At 35.5% G+C, this 23,744-nt stretch overlaps 2 protein-coding genes across 2 annotated transcripts in view; one reads left to right on the forward strand and one right to left on the reverse strand.

The window, feature by feature from the left end:
- The window catches only part of fz (frizzled class receptor), a 258,256-nt gene that overhangs the window by 185,472 nt on the left and 49,040 nt on the right, over window positions 1–23,744 (forward strand). The gene's annotated exons all lie outside the window — the stretch shown is intronic.
- LOC141479940 (uncharacterized) lies at window positions 20,848–22,951 on the reverse strand. The gene is made up of 2 exons (XM_074169352.1): window positions 21,716–22,951; window positions 20,848–21,651 (listed from the first exon to the last, which is right to left on the reverse strand). The coding sequence occupies exon 2, from the start codon at window positions 21,648–21,650 to the stop codon at window positions 20,943–20,945; it is 708 nt and encodes a 235-aa protein (XP_074025453.1). The 5' UTR covers window position 21,651; window positions 21,716–22,951; the 3' UTR covers window positions 20,848–20,942.

Raw genomic sequence — 23,744 nt, forward strand, 5'->3', positions numbered from 1 at the left:
CAGTTCTTTCGAGTGACACATACCATGTGTTCATTTCAAAACAGTCCACTGCCAATATTTTTGAATGGTTTCATTCAGCTTGCCCTGTTTGTTTGGGTCCAATTTAGTGTTGAAGTTTGACCCCTTTTCTGTTGACAGAATGATCTGATATTGGTACACACATTCAGTTTTGATGACAATACAACTAAATGAATATTATTATCGGGACAGATAATAGGTGAATTATTAATCAGTCGGACGCAGCGTTTACAAATTATAAAATGTATTAACAACACCAACAGAATCAACAAACAGAAAAATAGTGTAATAATAGGGGATCCCAAGCGGGGATTTCGGGATTTACTAAAGCGCGGCAGAATAATATACAGGGGGATTTTTTGTACCCGGTTAAGTACCTCCACCAAATATGAGCCCCATATATAAGGCCGCCTGTGAGGGATAAAGAATCAGATTAGTAAAAAAAAAGTTGATCATCTGACATTCTCGAGCGCGTCAGATTAAGGTAGGGTGAGTTAATTACCTGCTAAAAAGTGTATATTCCAGTAATCTGACAATTTGAGAGTGACGTAAAGAAAGGGGATGGCAGCAAAGTTGTAAAAAAATAACGTCATTTCGACATTCTCGAGCGTAGCAATTTTTTTTATTTTATTTTGAAGGAAATAATTCGAAGATAACGAAAAATATATAATCTGACGGTTTCCGCAAGCCTAAATAAAATAAATTTGTCGATAGAGTGTAATGCATGCAGCTGTGTGATACCTATATTTCCCTCTCCGAGTTTCTATTCCTCTATTCTCTATTCACTTTTTCTCTATCTATTACTCTCTTACTCCGTACCCACTCTGAATTCTGTTGCCATGATGCCATCACAGCTGATCACAGAGACTCATTCGTGAGGAAGATGATGATTAATAAATCAAGTAATTGATGGATGTAGCCGTTACTACATGGTAGGAAATCATAATGAAGAAAGAAGAAATTAAACTTTCTATGTTTTTACCATTTTTATTTGTAACTAACGTTTCGTCCCATAAGGACATTTTCAAACTTATACAATATATAAGTTTGAAAATGTCCTTATAGGACGAAACTGCAGTAACGTTAGTTACAAATAAAAGTGGTAAAAACATAGAAAGTTTCATTTATTTTTTCTTCAATAATTAATCAAATGATTATAAAAAATCATTTTTTTTAATCATTTTCTATTCTATTTCAAAAACATACACTTATTTATTTGCATGCTATTTCCTGAACTTTTCAATTAATTAAGTTCAATGAATTGAAAAAAAAATTAAAAAAACATTGTTTTTGTCAGATCAAGCGAATCCCTCTAGAGAATCGTCAGATTATGGGACAGCACGTCTAAGACATAAAGATGAACCATATATATCTTAATCTGACGCGCTTGAGTATTTCAAAATGGCGAATTTTTTTTGCACATTATAATAATGGCCGCGAGTTTGCGTCAGATCGAAATCGTCGGATTATTGAATGAGAGCTTTTTTTTGTTGCACTTAGAAAATCTGACGCGCTCGATTAAATGTTTTTCCTTTCACTTTTAACACTTACGTACAACCACCCACATCATGCAAACGATCAGATTAACATACCAACATTATTAAAAATACGTAAGACATTAATGCTATCAATATCTGACGCGCTCGAGTATGTCCATGCAACAGTATTTTTTTACATATTTAAAAATCTATAGCCGCTTTCCTCACCGATGAAAAGGTATATATGATATAACATTTTTTTCTTCTTATCATTATCATCTAAGCTTTGCAACCTAATATGTCTCAATGACGCTCGAGTAAATCCCCATTTTGCATCGTGGGCTCCCCTGCTATAACGTCGTGGCGAGGAAAATGAGAATTTGAGTTGGGACTAGTCGGTCGAAATATCAGAACCGAATGAATGCCTGGGATAATGGGAAAGAGAAAATAAGATAGAATAAGTAATAAGTTATATAGTAATAGAGGAATGTGTATCAGTTGAAAATTAAATTTAGTGTATTGTTTTCGAGAATGAAACTTTTAATGTTTTGTTTGTAGTTCGCCATTTTTGTTATATGCTCAACTTTTAGAGGTAACATATTGAATAGTTTAGGTCCGAAATAAAATATAAATCTTTGTGTATGACTCTTTCTGAATTTGGGTATTCTGATAGATAGATCCTCAACAGATCTTGTATATATTTCAGCAAGATTTTTTTCGTAGTCCTGTTTGTTTTTGAACATCCACTGAAGGCATAGATAGGAATGTAGACCCCTGACATTCAAGATCTCGGAAGTGTTCTGTGTTGTTTGAAGTCGTTTTATTGTTTTATTATACATTCCACCCCAAGCATTTATACAATATCTCAGGACAGATTCCGCTAGAAATTTATATAATATAAATAACTTTCTCCCCGACAAAAGGTCCAGTTATAAATTTAGTCAAAAAGGATCAACCACTTATGCCCGAGTTCTTTGTCTAACCCATAAAAGTGTTAACAATGAAACATCCCAAGTGGCTTCGTTCTAAATATCCATATGTTTCTCGACAATAACCGTTGGGTTGGAGAGAATAGAGTATTTCAATGATTTGCCATGAAAAAAGTACAAACATGCTGAGTAAAAATAAGAAGAATTAACATAAAAAACCCAAACAGATGGATATTTTGTTCGACGACTCGATAATAGAGTTATGAAAAGTTAATTTCCTAACAAGAATTTATCATACAAAAAATAATAATCAATAAAGAAATAAAATGGAAAACCCTACACTGTAGCATTGTAAATACAAGATGGCTGCAACAACAAAATGGCTGATTACATATTGTATCACAACTACCTCAATATGGGTATCAAATAACAGGGGTTGAATAGTAGAATAGTAGTACAATTTGAAAAAGATGCAAATTCAAGATTGCCGCAGCTACAAAATGGCGGAGAACATATTTTTTCACAATTACCTCAATATGGATATCAAATGACAGGGCTTGACTAATAGAATAGTAGTACACTTTGAAAATGATGCCAATTCAAGATGGCCGCAGCTACAAAATGGCGGTGAACATATTTTTTCACAACTACCTCAATATGGGTATCAAATGACAAGGCTTAACTAAAAGAATAGTAGTACACTTTGAAGAAGATGCATTTCTTTAATGTCCCCCCCTTTTATTTTTTGCACGGGCTGACTCAAAAAATTTAAATTTGAAATAATGAAATTATAACATGACATTTTGAAGTGAAATTGACAGATGAAACTTTCAAGATGGCGACTGTGCGCCACCTGGGAAAAAAATTAAATGGAAAGAGGTGTCTTGTGACACATCATTTTGAAGCTCCTGGCGAATACTTCACAACCCTAGAATATGAAGTCAATATCTTCATCTACTACAAAATGGCGGAACATTTAATAATTTCCTGAGACAAACACATTAATATCGATATTTCTAGAAATATTCCTTTTTTACTGCCATATGTGTCACAAGATGGCGCCCGGTCGCCATCTTGAAAGTTTCATCTGTCAATTTTACTTCAAAATAAACTATTCATGCATTAATTTCGTTATCCCAAATTTTAATTTTTTCAATTGACCCGTTCAAAAAATAAAAGGGGGGACATTAAAGAAAAGCACTGTATATTCGGGACGATTTACGTTTAACCTCTCTTCAATAATGTTTTGTACAAGAAATTCAAATATTTGCGAAAACCGATACACACTCAACTGCCCAGATGCAAGCTAAATAGTTGTTACGATTATTCAAACGAACGTACCGTTTTTTGCAAGGAGCATGTCGATGATATATCATTGTAAATTATGATTAATGTGATACAAGAGCTCCGGAAAGGTTGGCGTAATAATTTATAACTTAATTTGCGTAATTGAATATTGCGTATACAATATTTACAATTTTAAGCTTGGTTTACGGTCTTAAATAACAATGTCAATAAACGATCAGGCGAAACATTACGCAGCGGTACACGACGGTATGTCGAACCTACCGAATAAATATTCGACTAAAGAACACAACAAAATACCTGAGATTGGATTTTCAAAAAAATATTTTTTCTATAAAAGGTTCCCCATGGATATTAAAAACAATCAAGAGGTTTGAATTGGAAAGAGAATATTTTTAAGAGATAGAGTATTCGCATACAAGTTTTTTTCCATCATTATACAAGAAAATGTAGGAAACTTGTCAATAAAGTAATTAACTCCAGTGAAAATCCTTAAGTAAGATGTGTAGATCATGCACAGAATTTCTTTCAGATACGAACTGGAAAAAAAGTCCATCTGAAACAATTACTTTCATGGAAATACCTTTTTCTATTCAGTTTGTACTCTAATCATTTAATACATTGCAAATTGATATTATTGGGAGAAAAATTTCAATTTCATGGGAAACTATCAAACTGCTGATGTATCAGATTTTTTTAATAACAAAAAAATTACATAGATGATACTGTTTCGGAAGTTCATAATGAATTTCCAATCAGTGTAGTTATCTTTTTTAAATTATTTACCAATATACAGGGTATCGAGAAGTTTATAAAGTAATAACAATTGTGAAGTGATGATGGAAAGCACCCGTTAAATTGGTAATTAGAGATATGAAATAGAGCCCTGGTTGAAGATATCTTATAATGATTGGATTGATTTCAGTATCGAGGAAAACAACAACAGGGTTTTCTCTAATGAAAGAGACATCATTGAACAAGCTTTTGAACAACTCAAATGCTGTTTTCTGATCTAGAAATGAGTAGTGAAATTAAAAGTAAAATTACAGAATATTTTCAAAATAATTATTACATTGCAGAAAAGCTGGGGGATGTTTATTCATATTTAAATCGAATGAATCAGGGAACCATTGTAATATACATATGACTTCTAATATACAAATCGCAAAAATGTAATGGACTAATGTATGCGACAAGTTTCAACTTGCATTTCTTCGTTTTTCATTGTTATTCTTTGTGACCGTAAGATAACGGTTAGGTTAAGTTTTAGAAAAGAAAGTTTTTGGCTTTCTAATACTCCATCTTGATACAAAAAAATGTGGGAATCTTCAAAAGCAAGGAAGGAAGTGATTTGAAAATAAGTAACTCTATACATGGATGTGTAGATCATGCAAAGAAGCAACTTTCAGACACAAATTGGAAGAAAGCCCACCTGAAACAGCTACTTTCATGTAAACATTAGATGGAGTAGTAGAAAGCCAAAAACTGTCTTTCTCAAAAATTTATCACTCCTAAAAATATAAACCCTCAAGATTCCTCTTGGCTGGGGTTTGATCAAATAGGTGAATGAAAGTCATTATGGTGTCATCGATGACATAAATGAATCAAACTTATTCCGTGACATAAAAAATCATAATTCATAAATGAATTTTGTGTATTTTCTATAATGTTATCTAGATTGGTACTGAAGAGCTCTAAGGTAAGTATCTTACGGCGAAACATCGATGTCTACCAGTGAGGATGACAGTGTTCCATGTAAGTGTAATTTGTTTTATTCCATAACGAAATCAGTGTTCATATAAAATTATTTGTTTCTTAAGAATTTTTCTTTCGTGTAATTCAATGTTTATATGAAAGTAGCTTTTCAAGGTGGCTTTCTTCCAGTTTGTGTCTGAAAGTTGCTTTTTTGCATGATCTACATATCCATGTATAGAGTTACTTATTTTCAAATACCACCCATACAGGTTACAGGTCAATATTTTTTTATTAACAATGTTTGAAAAATTACCCTCGAAAAGTGATAATTCTCCAAGAATCAAGAAGAAAAATGCATTTCCTCATTTCTTGCATATGTTTGTTATCGCAAATCAAATTCCTTATACGGGTTTGTCTTTCTCTCGAATACTTAGGTATTTCTCGAAAGAAAACAAAACGTCCAACAAACGCTATGAATAGCAAGCGAATAATTTCATATTCAAGTTTCGTCCTTCTTCGAAGAACACTAAAGCGTACAAGGATTTTGAGGATTATCGATCGTGTTTTGTCTGTCGGTGTTCTTACACGCATACCAACCCAACAGGTGGAAACATTTCACGAACGGCCGGCAGACACGATTTGGTTGCTTTCCCCTGATCGAATCGAAATAGTATGAAACTATAGTGAAGAAAAGAGAAATGAAAGTTTCTATGTTTTTTACCACTTTTATTTGTAACTAACGTTACTGCAGTTTCGTTCTATACGGACATTTTCAAACTTATACAATAAACTAACAATAATTCATTACATTCGCCATTATATACCACCCCTGTAGGTACTAATAGAAATAGAGGTACTTGACTTGATTGATTACCAGAATTTACAGTTCACAATGCGGATGTGCCAATTTAAAAACCGGCGAGTAAACTAAATCGATTTGATCATTTAAGAGGTTGCACCCGCAATATGTGAATTTCCTAGGGTTCTAAATAATTGAGTTTATAACCCTTCCTTGAATAGTGCAAAATTTCCGTATCGTTTAGATTCGGAAACTTGTGGTTGCATGCCAAGGAATGCTTTGAAAACGTCGAATCATTTTTTCCTAGTCTGAAGGACCTTTCATGTTCAGCATACCGTTTTTGGAAATTTCGGTCACATTGTCCCACATAAACACTATTACACTCCAGACACTTGAGCTTATGAACTCCAGATTTTTCCAACTTGTCGACCTTATCTTTGGAATTGAAAAGGAAATGAGATAACCTGGCATGTGGTCTAAATGACACTTCCACATTGTTTTTTCTGAAGAAACCGGCAATTATCTCTGTTTTTTTTTCCAAAATATGTTAGCGTTACCCATTTCTTGATTTCTGGTTGTTTGACCTGAGGGTATATTAATCTGTAAGTGAATTTCCGGCTTTATTTCCTGACTAACTTCTGGATAGTATCTGCGTTGAAACCATTATTATGACCTATCTGTGTGATTATATCAATTTCCATAGCTAGATTGTTAGCAGACAAAGGTAGTGAGAATGCTCTGTGCAACATTGAATTGTAGGCTGAGTTTTCATCAGTCAAAAATATGACTAATTCTTCTAGCTTTGGCTTAGATTACCGAATGACGTGTAGGAATCATTATAAAAAGTTTAAATTACTGACGGTACCATCGATTTACATTTTTAAAACTGTAACATATGTTAAACTCAACATAAAGAGCTTCTTAAAAAATTCTGACTCTCATGACCATGCTACGATATTTAGATATTTAGAAGTATAGAGCACCGTAAGTAGTTGTTTACAGCTGATTCTCGGCCTCCCCCCACCACTATGACGTATTAATTGCTTTTTTTATTGGTTGTTGTTTGGTGAAGTTTTTTTGTTGTGCAGTGAAGTCAAGGCGTTGTGACCTTGAAGTGTCTGGTGCATGGATCGTTCAGATTTTTTTTTTCATATGAGATTTTGTGTGTTTATGTGTGTGTGTGTGTGTAGGAGAATGCACGGTACAGGGTTTCATCATGTGCTTGTTTGTCTATGTACAAACATACGTCTGCATACTTCGAAGATCCTCCAAGTAATAAATGCTCCATCGGTGTTAGGGCACCAAGTTAGTAGTGGAGTGACGTCACAGCAATAACCGTTCAACGGCTAGAGAGCGACATGTTCACTCCACGACGTGTGGCAGAGTAATGCGTATTCATCGGTCTGCCCTCACCTCTCCCGAAGCGATGAAGGTTCGCTCTAGCCCCGCTATCGATGGTGACACAACGGCAGCCGAGGACCGTTTGCCTAGCGTCTACCCTCTCCGAGACCGCAACGACCATTGCTTGCTCGTACCGGCAACTGTTATCGCATCAAGTTGGGAGATGGGCTTGGCTGTGACGTCAGGCATCTCTAGTGGATAGCAACTAGCAATGTGAATCTTTCACGGTTTCATGGTGGGGGTGACTCACACTGTTTAATATAAAAGAAATGCCTGGCACACTATGAAATCAGTAGACGAATATATCTGCAGCAGTTAGCAATTGGTAGAGTGTTATTCAGTTCGTAATAGAAGGAAGACGGTGAGTGTATTTGTCTGTTGGAAATTGTTTATATTTTCATATATATTTTCATCATGTCCGTTTCAAAAGTAGACTTGAATAAAATTAATAATTTGATTGTACAGGAGGTTGAAATACTAGAGCAAAAGGCCTTATTATCATTGCCAATTGATGAAGTGTACATAATTAAAAATATGTCAACTTATTCTACACGATTTGGTAAATCAATTTTATTAACTTTGCAAGATGTGAGCAATGATAAATTATTTAAAACATGGCTACCAAAACGTATTTCGTTGCAATTCAGTGATGACGATATATCTTGTATCAACTCATCAGGTGGTAAATATACGATGATGTATTTAGGACAGAGCCAACAAAGTTTTGCTGGCATGAAAACGCGATCTCTAGTCAAATTCAATATGATTGAATAATAGTAATAATTTATAGTGAATTTCTTTAGGTCATAGCTTACAAAGTTTTTTTGGTGTGAAAACGATAACTCTAGTCAAATTCAATATGATTGAATAATAATAGTAATTATAATGAATTTCTTATTGTTTTATTAATATTCATATATTAGATGATAATTATATGGAAATATAAACATTACTAACTTAGTTGAATACACTCACTTTGTAACTACAAGTAAAATGGGAATGTGAGTATTATATCACTGAAAAATTGGAGGTTGCTTATTGTTTTTTTTATTCGATTTCAGTTCCACCATTTAAAGATGTGGATGCAGTACGCAAGTCAAGATTGGGTCGATATTGTAGATCTCAAATCATCGGTTCAACATTTGTCGTCTAAATTGAAGGTGTTGGGTGATGGAGCCGAACATGCAAGCGTTTATGATATGAGTGTATGCTATGATGAAAAACAAATCGAATTATGCCTTCGTGATGCTGAGAACTATTGGAGTGGTGCAGAAGTTTGCAACAAATTTTTGGATAATGAATTGGAATTGTGGCAACTTTGTGAGGTTATGATTGAACTGAACCTAAGAAGATTCCTGTATAGCCTCCAACCATACTTGCCAGAATGGATTATTCATCACTTTGAATTGAATGATGAAAATCGAGAGGAAATTGAAGATGGTCGCGAAAATGATGATTATGAGGAAGAAGTTATTTTAGATAGTCTGTATGTTCCTGTAAATCATAAATAATGTCAAATAAAAAACTTTGTATTATTTTCATGTTTTATTTATTTAAATCTGATGAAATACAATAGAAAATGATTACAAAACAATAAATATGATATAAAATACAATACATGATATAAGTCAGTTACAAATAAAAAAAAAAAGATCATAAAACAGTACATGATAGAGTGAAAAAAAAAGTGTCAATATCTGCTATGAACTGAACCATCCAATGCATTGTATGTTAAAACTGTATCATGCAAAATTAATGCATATACTTTAGTGTTGTCTGGAAACTTGGTCTTCCTCGTCTCAAACTCAATCTTTATATCAATAGTTGATGATTTTGTTGCATTCGGTTGATGGGAACAATCGATGACGAATAGTGGATTCTCTCTAAATTGTCCAATGTCCATCAGAGGTTCACTCATATCTTTATCATAATAACTTCGCTGGAAACTCTCAAAAGCATAATAAGCAGGAGCATCAAGTTTTTTATCGAAATTCAAATTCCAACGCTCATATGGATAAACTTCAGAATTCAAGTATACTCGAATACTATTGATATCAGCAGTTGTGAATTTTGTAATATCTTGTGTTCTATCTTCAGATGTGGTAGTACTTTGGAATGCGATGATGACAAAACGAGGAGTTTCCAATGCGTTAGTTGTTTTGATGGCCCATATGTCTGAAGAAGTCCCACGTAATGATGGTAGTTCATAGAGGTCCCACATACGATACGCCAACTTGATTTTGGCATTCAGACCGCTTTTGTTTATTCTACTCAAAAGTTTGAGCTTGTGTTTATCATCTGGTACAATATGCCTTATTTTCCATTCGATTTTATTCATTTCCAAATCAGCATCAACCTCACCTATATATGAGTTTTTGAATGATCGAGCGATAATCAAAATCAATTCCTGTTTGGCATTCAAGATACTTTTGTTGTAATCTTCAGCAAAACCCATCAAATATTTCAGTGGTAGTTTTCCACTAAAAACATGACTGTTTGTATCCAAGATATCTTGCTTCAATTGTGAAAGTCCCCAACCAGATGTCAATAATGTGTTAGCATGAGATTGTCCAAATGATATCATGGTTTTCATTGTAGATGTTATCCCAGGTTTTCTAACAACAGCCACTTGTTCACCACCCATTTCATAACGAATTTCGTCAAAGAGAAATGCAATTGCATTATTCGAGAGATAGCATGTTTTCGCTACATCTTTGGGGGTGAATTTACCTTCTATGTAAATGAAGCTCTCGGCAATATCTAGTATAACATCTTGATTATTGATTGCAATTCTGATTTCATCCGAATTCCTGAATAGCGGTGATCCATAGGGCTTATATGTGTGCTCATGTAAACTTATGAGAGAATGATCGAGCACTGGTTCATTGAATATATTCAACTTTTCATTGTTTGTTTCGAGCACCATTGTTATTTTCTCACTTTCAATCCAATCGATTTCAAAAATTTAAGATCACTCACAGACAGAGCGTTATGTGCTAACTGTTTAGCATACACTTGTGGAATGAGCTTCTTTTTATGCACACCTTTCTTTTTGATAGTGCAACTCGTTTGGGATTGTTCAATGCGATTTTGTCTATTATAAATGAAACCCATAACAACAGTTATTCGATTTTCTTCAATTCCAAAATAATGAAAATCTCTTCTTCACTTCCAAAATCGATAAGGTTATTTTTTTCATCCAAAATACGCACTGTAATGTTGTGAATCAATTGACGACCTTCTGGACTGACAGGCATATATATAATACTGTGTGGTTCTTTAGTGAGATTGTAGCCAGGTTCAACATCAATATCGAATGAGAAAAGAATGTGGGATTCTTCACCATTTATATATGAACCAGATATTATATTGCAATCTAAGCGGATAAGTCTCACAGTTGTAATGTTTATTGGTAATGATGATTCATGTATCTGATTTGGTGGAAATATTTCATGAGCGAACCCCATCATTTCTGCTATTGAATTTGGATGTGTCAGATCAATTTCATATTTGGATCGCATTTCACATTTGAATGTATTATTATTGGCGTGTAGATAGAAACTATCATCTGCAACGACATCATTTGGTTTTTTATCATGAAACAATCTGAACATGATATGTTTCTGTATGACGGCATTGATCTCTTCTATTTCATAAGCACCACATGGAATTTCAATTGTCAACTTTTGGGGTATCGATGAGTTGTCATTACTGATTCTAAAACTAACTAAGTTATTAGCTTCAGTTATATTATTGATTGTATTGCACCCATAGAATCCCAAAAGTCCTAATCCATAACGACTGTTCCTATCCAATTCAATTGGTGGAAAAAAATCCGCACTCAAGACACTTGTCCCGACAGCTTGTAGCTCGAACTTTCGTGACATGACTGATGAATATTTTGAAACACATTTCAATTTATTATTGTACACAGCAACAGCACATTTGAGACAATTTACACTTTTTGGAAGGTGTTGTATTGTAATAAGTATCATTTTTATTGATACCAATATTCACATCCTCTATATTACAAATACAACACATAGATTTCCGAGGTATAGGACCGTCATTAACATCCGATTCTGAATTTTGATCGTGGTGGTGGTGCTCATAACAATATCTATGTTTCATTATATCGATGTCATCTTGCAGATGCTTAGGCAACTTTTCCCAAACATATGCAATCTCATGTGCAACACATGCAAGTATCACTTCCTTAGGCATATTTGCAAGCATCACTTTATCCATTTTTTTCAAGGTACCATATTTTGAAAACATTCTAAGTGAAAACCCCATTCCCTTGATAGCCTCCCGATCCAGTTTTGGTGTTGAATCCATTTTTATTTGGAAAATTATTTAGAGAGAAACTGCAAGCACAAGTGACCACAGAGAACTGTATTAAATTTCTGTTGTCGATCATAGTTATATTTGATTTTTACATTCGAACATTTTCGAAAGAATCGAGTCAATTCCAATGGTGGGGGTAGATCTCCAAAACTATCGAAATATGTGACTTCTTTCCCACATTTTTTATATGCCACCCAATGTGTTCCTGGTCCACTTATTCCATCTAAATTAACAATAGCTGTCTCGTTTTGTTTTGGACCTGAAGATGGTAATCTATCACGCATAAAAACACCACGAAAATGTGGAATTTTCATTTTTTGTGCATAATAACTGAGATCGAGATCAGTAAGAGGCCTCTGAGGTAGGGGTTCAATTAGTTTTTTGTTTTGTTTGTGGCTTTGTATGGTTTTAAATATAGTCCTAAACCTTTACGGTATGGTTTGAGATATATTCCACTTCCGCGTTTGCCTAATGCTACAGCCTCCATGGTTTTATTGTGACGATTGGCTTCCATTAAAGCCGCTCTGCTGGCTTTTGCCGAATTCACGGCCTTGGTAATACCAGCAGCGGCTCCCGCCAAACTTCCTAGTGCGGATAGTCCAGCAAAAATTGGTATCAATGGTAAAAGTCCACCGATCTTGGGAACAGGAATTATGCGTGGTGTGCGGATTTTCTTCTTTCCACCGGCAGCTTTAAGGTATTTACGTGCCGCCTGCAATGCCACAGTGATAGCTTTTTTGCTATTATTCGTCACAAATTGATTCCCACCAGCTTTCTTCAATACATTTCGCACTTTATGGACTATCCCAGCACCAAATGCAACTTTTTTAATTTTATTTTTCTTCGTTTGTTTCCTCTTACATTTTTTCTTATTGGTACTACAACCCATGCCCATATGTCTTTTCGCTTTCATAATGTTGGTGACAAGTAATGCAGCTGCTCTTTCCCCAATACTCGCGTCCTTCGATTTAACCCTATCCCAAGCGCTGTATTCAAGTTCTTTGTCGGCTAAATGTCTTGCTGCAAGATCGGATGGATGCTTAGAATATTGAATATCGTGTTTTTTGCATTCAATATCTAATTTATTGATTCCAGGGTCGTTACGAGCTAAACGTTGTTTCAATTTTGTACCCGGTCCACAGTATTGATAACCTCCGGGTAGATGTAATTCGAAAGGAAGTTTGTTTATTAAATCATTAACAAAACCACAACCTCTTTTAATTTTACGATCACTTTCAATACGTCCGTATCGTTTGATGGTACACATTGAAATGAATAAGCTAATAACATTTATATAGTCTCCAACCACGGCACGATGCGCATTGTAAAACAGAAAGAAAAGTTTGCTGTAGATAATCTAGATGAGAAATTTGGTTGTGGATTGAATGGACAAAGGGTATTCAGACATGGTCCACTACTTCCATCATCAGTTCGAGGACTCATTATAGGACCTTCAAATTGTGGAAAGACGAATGCAATGATATCACTATTAACACATCCACAAGGACTGAGATTTAGAAATGTGTATCTCTATTCGAAATCACTCAATCAACCTAAATATCAGTACTTGCGAAGTGTTTTGGAACCTATAAAAGGATTAGGTTTTTATACATTCAGCAATAATGCAGAAATAGTGGAACCCTCCGACGCTAAGCCTAATTCTGTTTTCATTTTCGATGATGTGATATGTGAAAAGCAAGATATCATTAGATCATATTTCTGTATGGGACGTCATAAGGATGTTGATTGTTTTTATCTAGCACAGACATATTCACGGGTACCCAAACAGTTAGTGCGTGACAATACCAATTTCATTATAATGTTCAAACAAGATGAGACGAATTTACATCACATTTATTCAGATCATGTTTCACCCGATGTAACATTCAAACAATTCCAATTGATGTGTGTTAAATGCTGGGAGGACCAATATGGATTTCTAGTCATTGATAAGGATAGAAAAATAGATGAAGGTAGATATCGCAAAGGATTCGATAGTTTTATATACCCATGATCTTGTTTTTGGAACTTATTCGATCACTGAATATTGTAGTGGTCACTTCACCAACGAATTAAGCTTTAATTCAAAAAAAGGGCATTATGAATACAAAAAAAGATCCTGAAAATAAAAACAATGAAATAAATTTGAAACGTCAACTAGTAGAGACAACAGAAGCTGTCAGGCAGAAATTCAACTCTATCAAGAATGATAATATTGAAAATCGTACGACACTTGAAAGATTGTATGAGCCCATAATGAAACCATTGAATGTTTTATCATCAAACGCTACTTCTAAATCACCAGTGTTATCACCAAATCATGGAACTGTTCAATCTACTTCAAATTATCCCATGAGTACTCCAATAGGAAGAAAACAATCTTTTGGTAGTGTATCATCTGTGAATAGTGACACGAGCACACTTCAAGACGATATGAGAACAACTCTATTCGAAACACCATCATCGTCCCACATCGATTCCTCGGATCCTGACATCTCACCTGTTATGAATGAAAGTGGTGAAGATGTTTTGATGAAACATTTGAATAATATAAAATCTAGAAATCCAGCATATGATGGAACATTTGGCGTACGTATGGATCCAATTACACAAAAGCTGAAAATGGGAAGTCTAGTGGTAAATTTCAAAGATGGAAACATTTCATTTTGGGATGCTAATAAAGTGAAAAAATATGAATGCGCAGGTAGTCCAGAATTGTATGATATGATTTTTTTGAAGAATCCACAAGATGTTGATAATGAAGAAACTCGTCAAGTATATTCCAAAATATTGAAAATAACGAATGCTCCATATAAACAATATCATCTGAAGAATGGTTTTAAAAATACAAATTCTAAAAAATTTCGTGAAGTTATCAAACCTCTATTAGACTCACGACAATATCCAATAAGAAGTAGAAGTAAAATTGGTGGAGCACTCAAACGAGTGAAAATGGAGAAAATATATAATTCTAAACCTGTGAATTATGTGTACTGGAATTCACCGAAAGAGTTAGTTGCTCGCCTACGACTATTGGTAGCTTCAAAGTCAGCCGGACATACCGGACATGACAATGAAATAATTTCAATAATTGAAGAATTACGTGAAGAAGGTATAATATATTAACATATTCACATGTAATGATCACTGTCACATCATCATTCAATGCAGTAACATTATCACCTTTTCTCTTTAATCATATTGAAATAGAATGACTAATGAAATAAGTGATGTCAAACGACAAGTTGTTAATGAATTACATAAACCTGCAAGACGTAATTTTCGTAGAAGAATAACCACCATCAAAGGTTTTGCAGATCTATGGCAAATAGATTTAGCTGAACTGCAACCTTATGCAAAAAGTAATGAAGGATACCGATATATACTTGTAGTGATAGATTGTTACTCCAAATATCTGTGGACTGTAGCAGTTAAAGATAAAACAGGTAGTACAGTAACTAATGCAATGAAACATGTACTGAAAGAAGCCAAATACTCCCCCAAACACATACAAAGCGATCAAGGGAAAGAATTTTTCAATAAAAGCTTCTCATCTCTCATGCGAGAATATAATATCAATCATTATTCAACATTTAGCACAAAGAAAGCAGCTATAGCAGAAAGAGTGATTCGTACAATAAAGGCATGGCTCTACAAGGAATTTTCGATGAGAGGTCACCACAAATGGCTTGATATTCTTCCAATTATAACTAGTAGATATAATAATAAAGTTCATCGTACAATAGGTATGGCACCCATCAATGTTGATTCAACAACAAAATTAAAATTCAAGGGTATCAATGGAATTGGAGGAAGACAAAGTAAACCCAAATTCCAATTAAATGATATTGTACGTATAAGTAAATACAAACATATTTTTGAAAAGTCTTACACTGCGAATTTTACCACGGAGCTATTCAAGATTGTTAAAATTAATAAAACCATCCCAACGACTTATAATCTTGAAGATATGAATGAACAGCCGATTAGAGGATGTTTTTACGAAGAAGAGTTATTACGAACCGAGAATCCTGACGTATATCTGATTGAGAAGGTGTTGAAGAGAAGAAAAAATAAAGTATATGTAAAGTGGTTAGGCCTTCCTAGCGAACAAAATTCTTGGATTGATGAATCAAATATGGTTTAAATGTATATAATAGTGACTTTTATGAATAAAGTAATATTAAAGTTCATTATTGTTTTCATTTCAATTATAAGTATGTGAACTGAAAAATATTGCAGCGGTAAACATTGCCCCAGCCATTCGCAATGTTCTGTGTATACCAAACCAAATTAATTGTATACTCCATTCCCGCTTATATTTTTCAACTCACGATATTGAAAACACATTATCATTCCCAAAACTAATCGCCGTCACTTTGAAATGCAGTATCCAACTCTTTTTGCCAATTATCTCTCACTGATAATGCTGTCTCATAAAGCTTAGTCGACTCCTCAAGCTCAGCCTGAGCTTGCATTCTCGAACGTTGATGGAATTGCTTATCTTTACCAATTTTTGAACGGAGTTCATCAGCATCTTTAGACATTCTAGCCAATTCAACCTTCGCTAATGCAATCTTGGCATCTAATGCTTCAAGAGTTTCATTATTAGCATTAATAGCTCGCTCACTTTTTTCAAGTTCAGCAATAGTCATCTGTGCCTTTACAAGACGGCATTTTGCTTTCCTTTTCATTTCCCCAAACCGATGGAGGGGGCTGAAAGAAGATAGCGGTTCAGCTTTCAAATCACTCTTCATTTCTTTAGGAGTACCTTTTGGCTTCCTCTTCGATCTGTCACTTTTCGTTGCGGGTTTTTTCTGTCGCACAACACTTTTGGATTCTTTCTTTTCTTTAAAGTCAGTGACAATCGATGAAGATGCCTTAGTAACCTTCCTCTTGATTGTTCTAGATTTCTTATCAACACCAAGAGGAAGGGTAGATGAAGAGTGTTTGAGTGATGATAATTGCGAAACGATCGGATTTTCAATAATAATTTGCTCATTTGGTTCTGGCACATCTGCAAAGTTAACGAAGTCGTTAATATCAAAATCATTTATCGAATCTTGACTCGATAAATGTAATACTGGAATATTTTCAAAATCAGTCTGATCGATATCAACAAGTGGTGAACCATCTTCAGCAATCAATAGCGGCATAGAGCTCATGATTATTAAGGTCTGAGGAATGATATGTGATAGCAATAGAATGTGGATAGGAAAGGTGATGATGTTACTGAGACCTCACCATTTATAGAAGAAAATAAACTAGCGCATGCGCTCTTTCATCAACTGGCACATGCGCTCTCTCACTAAACTATTCACGCATGTAACAATCTTTGTCATTTAAGAGGAAAACTTTGTGTTGCATGCATGTATTTTTAAATGTTAGAAAATAATACAAATAAATTCAAAATATATATATTTATTAATAATAGAGGACAATAACGATAATAAAAAATGAAAAATGTTAATATGTCTCTGTGGATGTGGAACGTTCTTTGACTCTATTCCTCAATAGTTGTTGCTCGTGCGTCAAACACCAACATTGAAAAAAATGGATTCTCCTATTGGGGTAGAGTTGACCAACCTTCTCACACAGATCCCAAGTACTTCTACATGCATTGCATACATGATTCCAACAATTCATGGAATATGTATCACAACGCAAACAACGTTGCAGTGGAGTTGGAACGGCAGCACAGGTACCACAAATATTTCTACAGATACCTATATTGTTAAATATTATAGGTTCGGAACACTTCAGACACTGTAACTGTTGTTGACGATAATCCGATTTTGTTCGCTTCGGTGGATGAGAAGGAGGCGATAGTTGAATCCGCAACACGCAATCACTACACATACCAGTACATGGATTGATTGAATCCTTAGGTCTACTTATTTGACAAAAGTAGCACACAATAGCCCCTGCAATCATCATTGGGTAGACACACACTTTTGGTTTTTCATTCCACTCTTTTGGAAACGGCATTTTACTAATTCGATTAGAAATATTAAGAGATGACTTACAGAAACTCTGAATGCTCTCTCCTATACCTACGATCTCTATTTATACAAATCAACATCATGTGGAAGTATAGTGGGATAACTTCTCCTACTATTCCACTCTAAACGAGTCAAGTGGGAGTCGCATCACCTCCTATATAAGTTGACTTGCAAACCTAGAGTTCATTCATTCACTCTCTACAACTGTGAGCAAACAACAACAAGATGAATTCTGCAAAAATAAATGCTGCATTAAATAGAATAGCTGCTGTTGATGAAAACAATTGGATAGACGAATCAGATGATGAGGATGTCAATGTTCCGCTAGAGGAAGTAATAGTTGAAGCAGAAGATGTTGGAGTCGATGAAGATGAGATAGACGAAGTTGAAAACGAGGCCAACCAAAGCGACGAAGATGATGACGTGATGGAGTTTGAGAGGGTCATGGATGAAGAAGGAGATGATGAAGGGATAGAAGCTGACACAACTGAAGGTGATGGTGCTATGAGGATCGGTATGCGAACACTCAATGTCAGTGAGACACTGGAAGATCCCTTGGATTTGTATTGTGCATTGGATGCATACGTATTGATCAGCACAATAGATGGAGAGAACAAAAAACTATGTTGGTGCTGCTTTCGGTTTTATTCGCATAGAAACAATAATGGAGGGTGGTATGCCCATGTCAACACCCACAACACTGTCTCAATTATGGAAATGGGACAGAATTGGTGTGAAGCTTGCGAGAGGCCACTAACAAACTTCACCCGAGTATCTACATGTATTATATGTAATAATGTCCAACCTGTGGCACAATAACCGTGGACCTACTGGTCAAAAAAAAAACAACAGCCCTTTTCAGGGCTACATTATTCACACAAACAGTAGTTAGTTGTATTAGTATTCATAGATTATGTGACAAATGAATACTTTGACTAATAAAAGTCTAAGTTGGAAATTTGTTAGTCTTTGAATATCTATACATTATATGACAAATAAATTACTATTTGTTAGTCTTTGAATATCTATACATTATATGACAAATAAATTACTACTTTGACTGAAAAGTCGAAATTTGGAATTTGATAGTCATTGAATATCTATGCATATGATGAGTACTACTTTAAATGAAAGTTGAAGTTGGCATTTGTCAATCATTCATATGCATATAATGATGAATACTTTCACATACATATATTTCGTTTGAGATTATAATGTTAACATAATGTTAACAATGGTATGAATCTGTTTCTGTTTGAAAGTATAATGGTAGCTCTGAAAAGAGCTATTTTTTTATTGTTTCAGTCTTTAATTGTAGCCCTGAAAAGGGCTGTTATTTTTTATTAATCCATGCAATGATATGGACTAACGCTCCTCATCATCAGAAACAATAATTATGGTATCGTCATCTGAATCAGATGATATACTAATGATATCATCCTCATAGTAGTCATCTGAATCAGATGATATACTCATGATGTCGTCGTCGTCATAATCATCTGAATCAGATGATATACTAATCACATCATCCGCATTATTATCGTCAACAGCATCTATGTCGTCCTGAATACCTTGTTCCACTCGTTCTGCGAAATCATCAGGAAGATCATAGATTCGCTGCAGAAATTGAGCGAAGGTTGTACTCAAATGATCAGACGTTGAATCTATTTCATGTACTTGGATGGGTCCTGTACTCGACATTGTGGAAGAATGATATAGAACTGGGATTGTTGCTATATTTATATTGGAAGAAATGAAATGGAGGGGGTGAAATGTAGAACAGTGTTTGAGATTCGAAAACATCAAGAATGAAACTCTGAGCGATTATTAGGAGAAATTCTTAGTGATTATTATGGAAAAAAAAAACTAATAAGAGGGGGAGGAAGGGAGAGGAAGGGAGGAAGACACTGCCCCAGCCTCGCAGTGCCTCGTGTACACCAACCAAAAAGTGTGTACTCCGTGGAAGGAAAGGAAAGGAAATGATGGACGAGTAGATGATTATATGTCATCATCGGAATTGAGGACATCATCATCGATCAGGATTGGGGATGGCGGAGGACTATCCTCGATGAGGATAGGGGATGGTGGAGGACGTCTAACGTCAAGCTCGTCATCAGCATCATCGCCAGAGTCGTCGTCGTCATCATCGTCGTCGTCGCTGCTCATTGGGACAATGTCATCATAAGCAGGGTCCCACCATCCGTCAGGATCTGGATATTCCGAATCGTCCAAGTGTCCTTCGTCACTGCCAGTGACATGTTGAACTTGCATCCTGATGTCGTGATCCTGGTATTCATATGGCGGACTGTGGGGTTCCGTGGTGGAAGAGACTACCTGTACCTGGCTGTTATCCCAGTAATTGAAGTTGTACCCCTGATCCGGGCAGCTATAGGGTTCGGAGGTTGAATCGGGTTCCATCTCGATGCTAGCTGATCAACTGAATGTTTCATCAGATGATTTCTACTTTTATACTTTCGAGAGGGAGTGGGAGAGGAGTGGGACATTGAGTAGGGGTAAATTGCAGTGAGACATAAGACATATTCAATGAGTAGGGGTAAATTGCAAAGTGACATAAGACATATTCAATGAAAGAGATACTTGAATGGATAAAATACAAATGAAATATACTTGTCGATTTCACTATGAAACATGTCTATTTTTTTATTTTTTAAATTTTCTTCACATGGAATTATTTACAAGTGATTAGAGAACACAAAAATTGATGTGAGGTATTTGTCTAGAAGAACTTGGAATTGAAATAAAAAAATAATAATAATAATAAGAGGAAGTGAAGAAAAATGCTCCAACCATCGCATTGTTCAATGTGTACCAAACCAAAAAACAGTGTACACCCTTTATTTCACTTTCTTTTCCTTTATTCAATATAAACTTAACAAATATAAACTTAAAACTACCATAATTAAATATTCCTAACTAACCTAAAACTAATCTTATATTTATACTTAATCTACAAAAAAGGGTCCATAGCTGTCCATAACCTTTTGTGTAGCTCTATCGAAGAGGTTGCCGCTTCACACCTTTCCTCCAGAGATGCAATGTCACGATCTAGTTCGGCCATTTCTTTCTCTAATTCCCTACGTCGCTTAACCTTTTCACCCTTTAGGCGGTTCATGTTAGTCAACGCGGCCTCACTAGATCGGGCAGCATGTTCTATTTCTTTGCATCTCTGTAGAAAAGTATTCATCTTTTCACTCACCTCTCCGATAGGCTGTCGCACTTGTGGCACCAACACCTCAGGATCCGCCGGTGTCGCTGGCAGCGGTGGTAGTCGCGTCACCAACGGCGACAATATCACCAACTCCGGAGAAGGACTCCTCGGAATTTCCACTGCTGCTGGTGCTGCTGCTGGTGTGGAGGCCCTCTTACGAGAGGTCGAAAAACTACCTGCATAAGGATTAGTCCTATTGCAAGTAGCTCGGTACTTTGAAATAGGACCAACCCTTGCTGCAGGTCGTTGGCAAACCTTCTTCACAGCCCTGACTTCCTCCTCCTCCTCGAATAAGTCAGGGCTAGAAGATCTACACCTAACTCGCGAACGCGAAGTGGTTGCCTGGTCACCCGTCACCGCTCTCGAAGATGCTGCCTCCTCCTGGTCAGCGGACACCGGCAGAATAGACGCCACAGCATTATTCACCTCCTGTGTATTGGTTGCCATTCTGAAAAAGAAGAAATAATACAAAGTTAGTTGATATAAAAAAATAACATTCTTAATTTACTTACTCAAATGTCAAGTTAGTCGTCGGAAGCTACTGCCTTGAAGTGGAGTGGACTGCTCTCGATGAGATGACTTCTCGAACTGAATGTTGTGGAGTGCTCTCCGGAGGGTATCGACTTCGATGCGTGAGTGGTGGGAAAATGGTGGGAGCGCACATGCGCGTTGAGGGTAGGGGTGTACATGCGCAAATGTTGGGAGTCGGGGGGGGCGGGGCTTCGGGGAGGGGAGGGGCGGGGCTTCGGAAAGGGGGCGGGGCTTCGAGAAGGGGCAAAAAACGCGCCCCGGATGCAAGTGGTGGATGTTGAGCGCCCCAGGCCGCGAAGCGGCCTGCTGAGCGATCGCTTCATGATCGCGAAGCGATCGCGAAGCGATCGCCTATTAACCTAACGTAAGTATGCAGCTAACCTAACGTAACTGTTAACCTAACCTAACGAGGGAATACTAACCTAACACCTAACCTAACGTAACTATGCAGCTAACCTAACGTAACTATTAACCTAACCTAACGAGGGAATACATTCACCATGTTGGTTCCATTAATACATCATCAGTTGGTTTTGGTTTTGGTTGTATTATTCTATGATTTGGATTAATGTTCAGTCCTGGATATCCCAGTCCACCTGATGATGATGGCTTGACTTTATAGTTTCTCTCCAAAACTTCTTTATGGTTTTTCTCCAATACTTCAACTCTCTGTTCCAGTACATCATACTTTTTCATTGTAGTCCCTGTTATGTTTGACATAGCATCAAATTTTTTATTTGTAGACGCTGTTATGTCAGACATTTTTATGTCTACATCACTTGTAAGTTTGTCAAATTTACGAGTGAAAGTTATCCGAGCCTCTGCAATTTTATCGTCAAATGCTTGCCGGGCGTCCCGAGCAATATTGCCTATTGTGGATTGTATTGCAGCTTGTAGGGCTAGAAGTATAACTTCCTTTGCTCCATTAATTTCCCCCTCAAGATATGATACAGTTACACAATCACTCTTGTCAATTGGTTCACTTGTATTTTTCAATATTTTCCTTTGCATGTCATAATGACCATCTTTTGTTAATTTAAAACCATTCCCAGGAGGACCTCGAATGACATTACCACCCCATTTTCTTTTTCTACCAAACTTATCGATTGTTTTAGACATTGTGCACTCTACGATGATTCTCTTCAAACTGATATTTCTGTCATTTACATTATACTATATATTGCAGTAATTGATTAGGGAAATAGAAATAATACAAATAAAATTTTAATCATTTTATATTCATTACAGTAATACATATACATACATACATAATACATTAATATCACATTACTTCTATCATATATTATTAATTATAAATGGCTACATAAATATCAATATTGAATTTTCCGGTTTTGAAGATATTGAATGATATTTCAATCATTGATCTCGGCAGATAATAAATTAATCAATTGATCCAATGGAGTCTCCTGAGATTGTGATTGTTGAATAATATTACTTATCCAACGAATGTTCTCATTTGGATCGTTTTCATAAAATTCAATATCATTATGACCCCAAGGAAGAGTGTGGGTAGTATTCGGAATGATAAATCGTTTATCGTCGTGATATGATAATGCAACTTTATTTTTCAATTCAGTATACATATCATGTAACACGCTTCTAAATGAATTCATCTTTCTGAATATCATACCACCTTGTTCGACGATTTTTTGATAATCTTCGCATGTCAATTCATTCTTTATTACAGATCGTTTAACCCCTTTGGCTTTCTTAAATTCACCATCAACAGATTTCACATAATATGCTTTAGCACCTGTACCATAAAAACTCATGATTGGATCATTTGGAAATTCATCTTTGAAGTTACCCAAGACTGAACTTGTTACTGGAATATTGAATTGGTTAACTATACTGTAATTGGATGTATCAAATCTACTTATGTTAGTTTTTATGAATTCATAAAAATTTTCTGTGTTTACTTTAAGAATGAGCGAGTCGGTATCTGTGTAAAGTAAAGAGACATTTTCATCAAAGTGTTGTTTGATGCAT

This window comes from Leptinotarsa decemlineata, unplaced genomic scaffold (genome assembly GCF_025532065.1).
Source record: "Leptinotarsa decemlineata unplaced genomic scaffold, Ldec_3_MD MMD2_P_RNA_scaffold_5, whole genome shotgun sequence".
NCBI classification, from domain to species: Eukaryota; Metazoa; Arthropoda; class Insecta; order Coleoptera; family Chrysomelidae; genus Leptinotarsa; species Leptinotarsa decemlineata.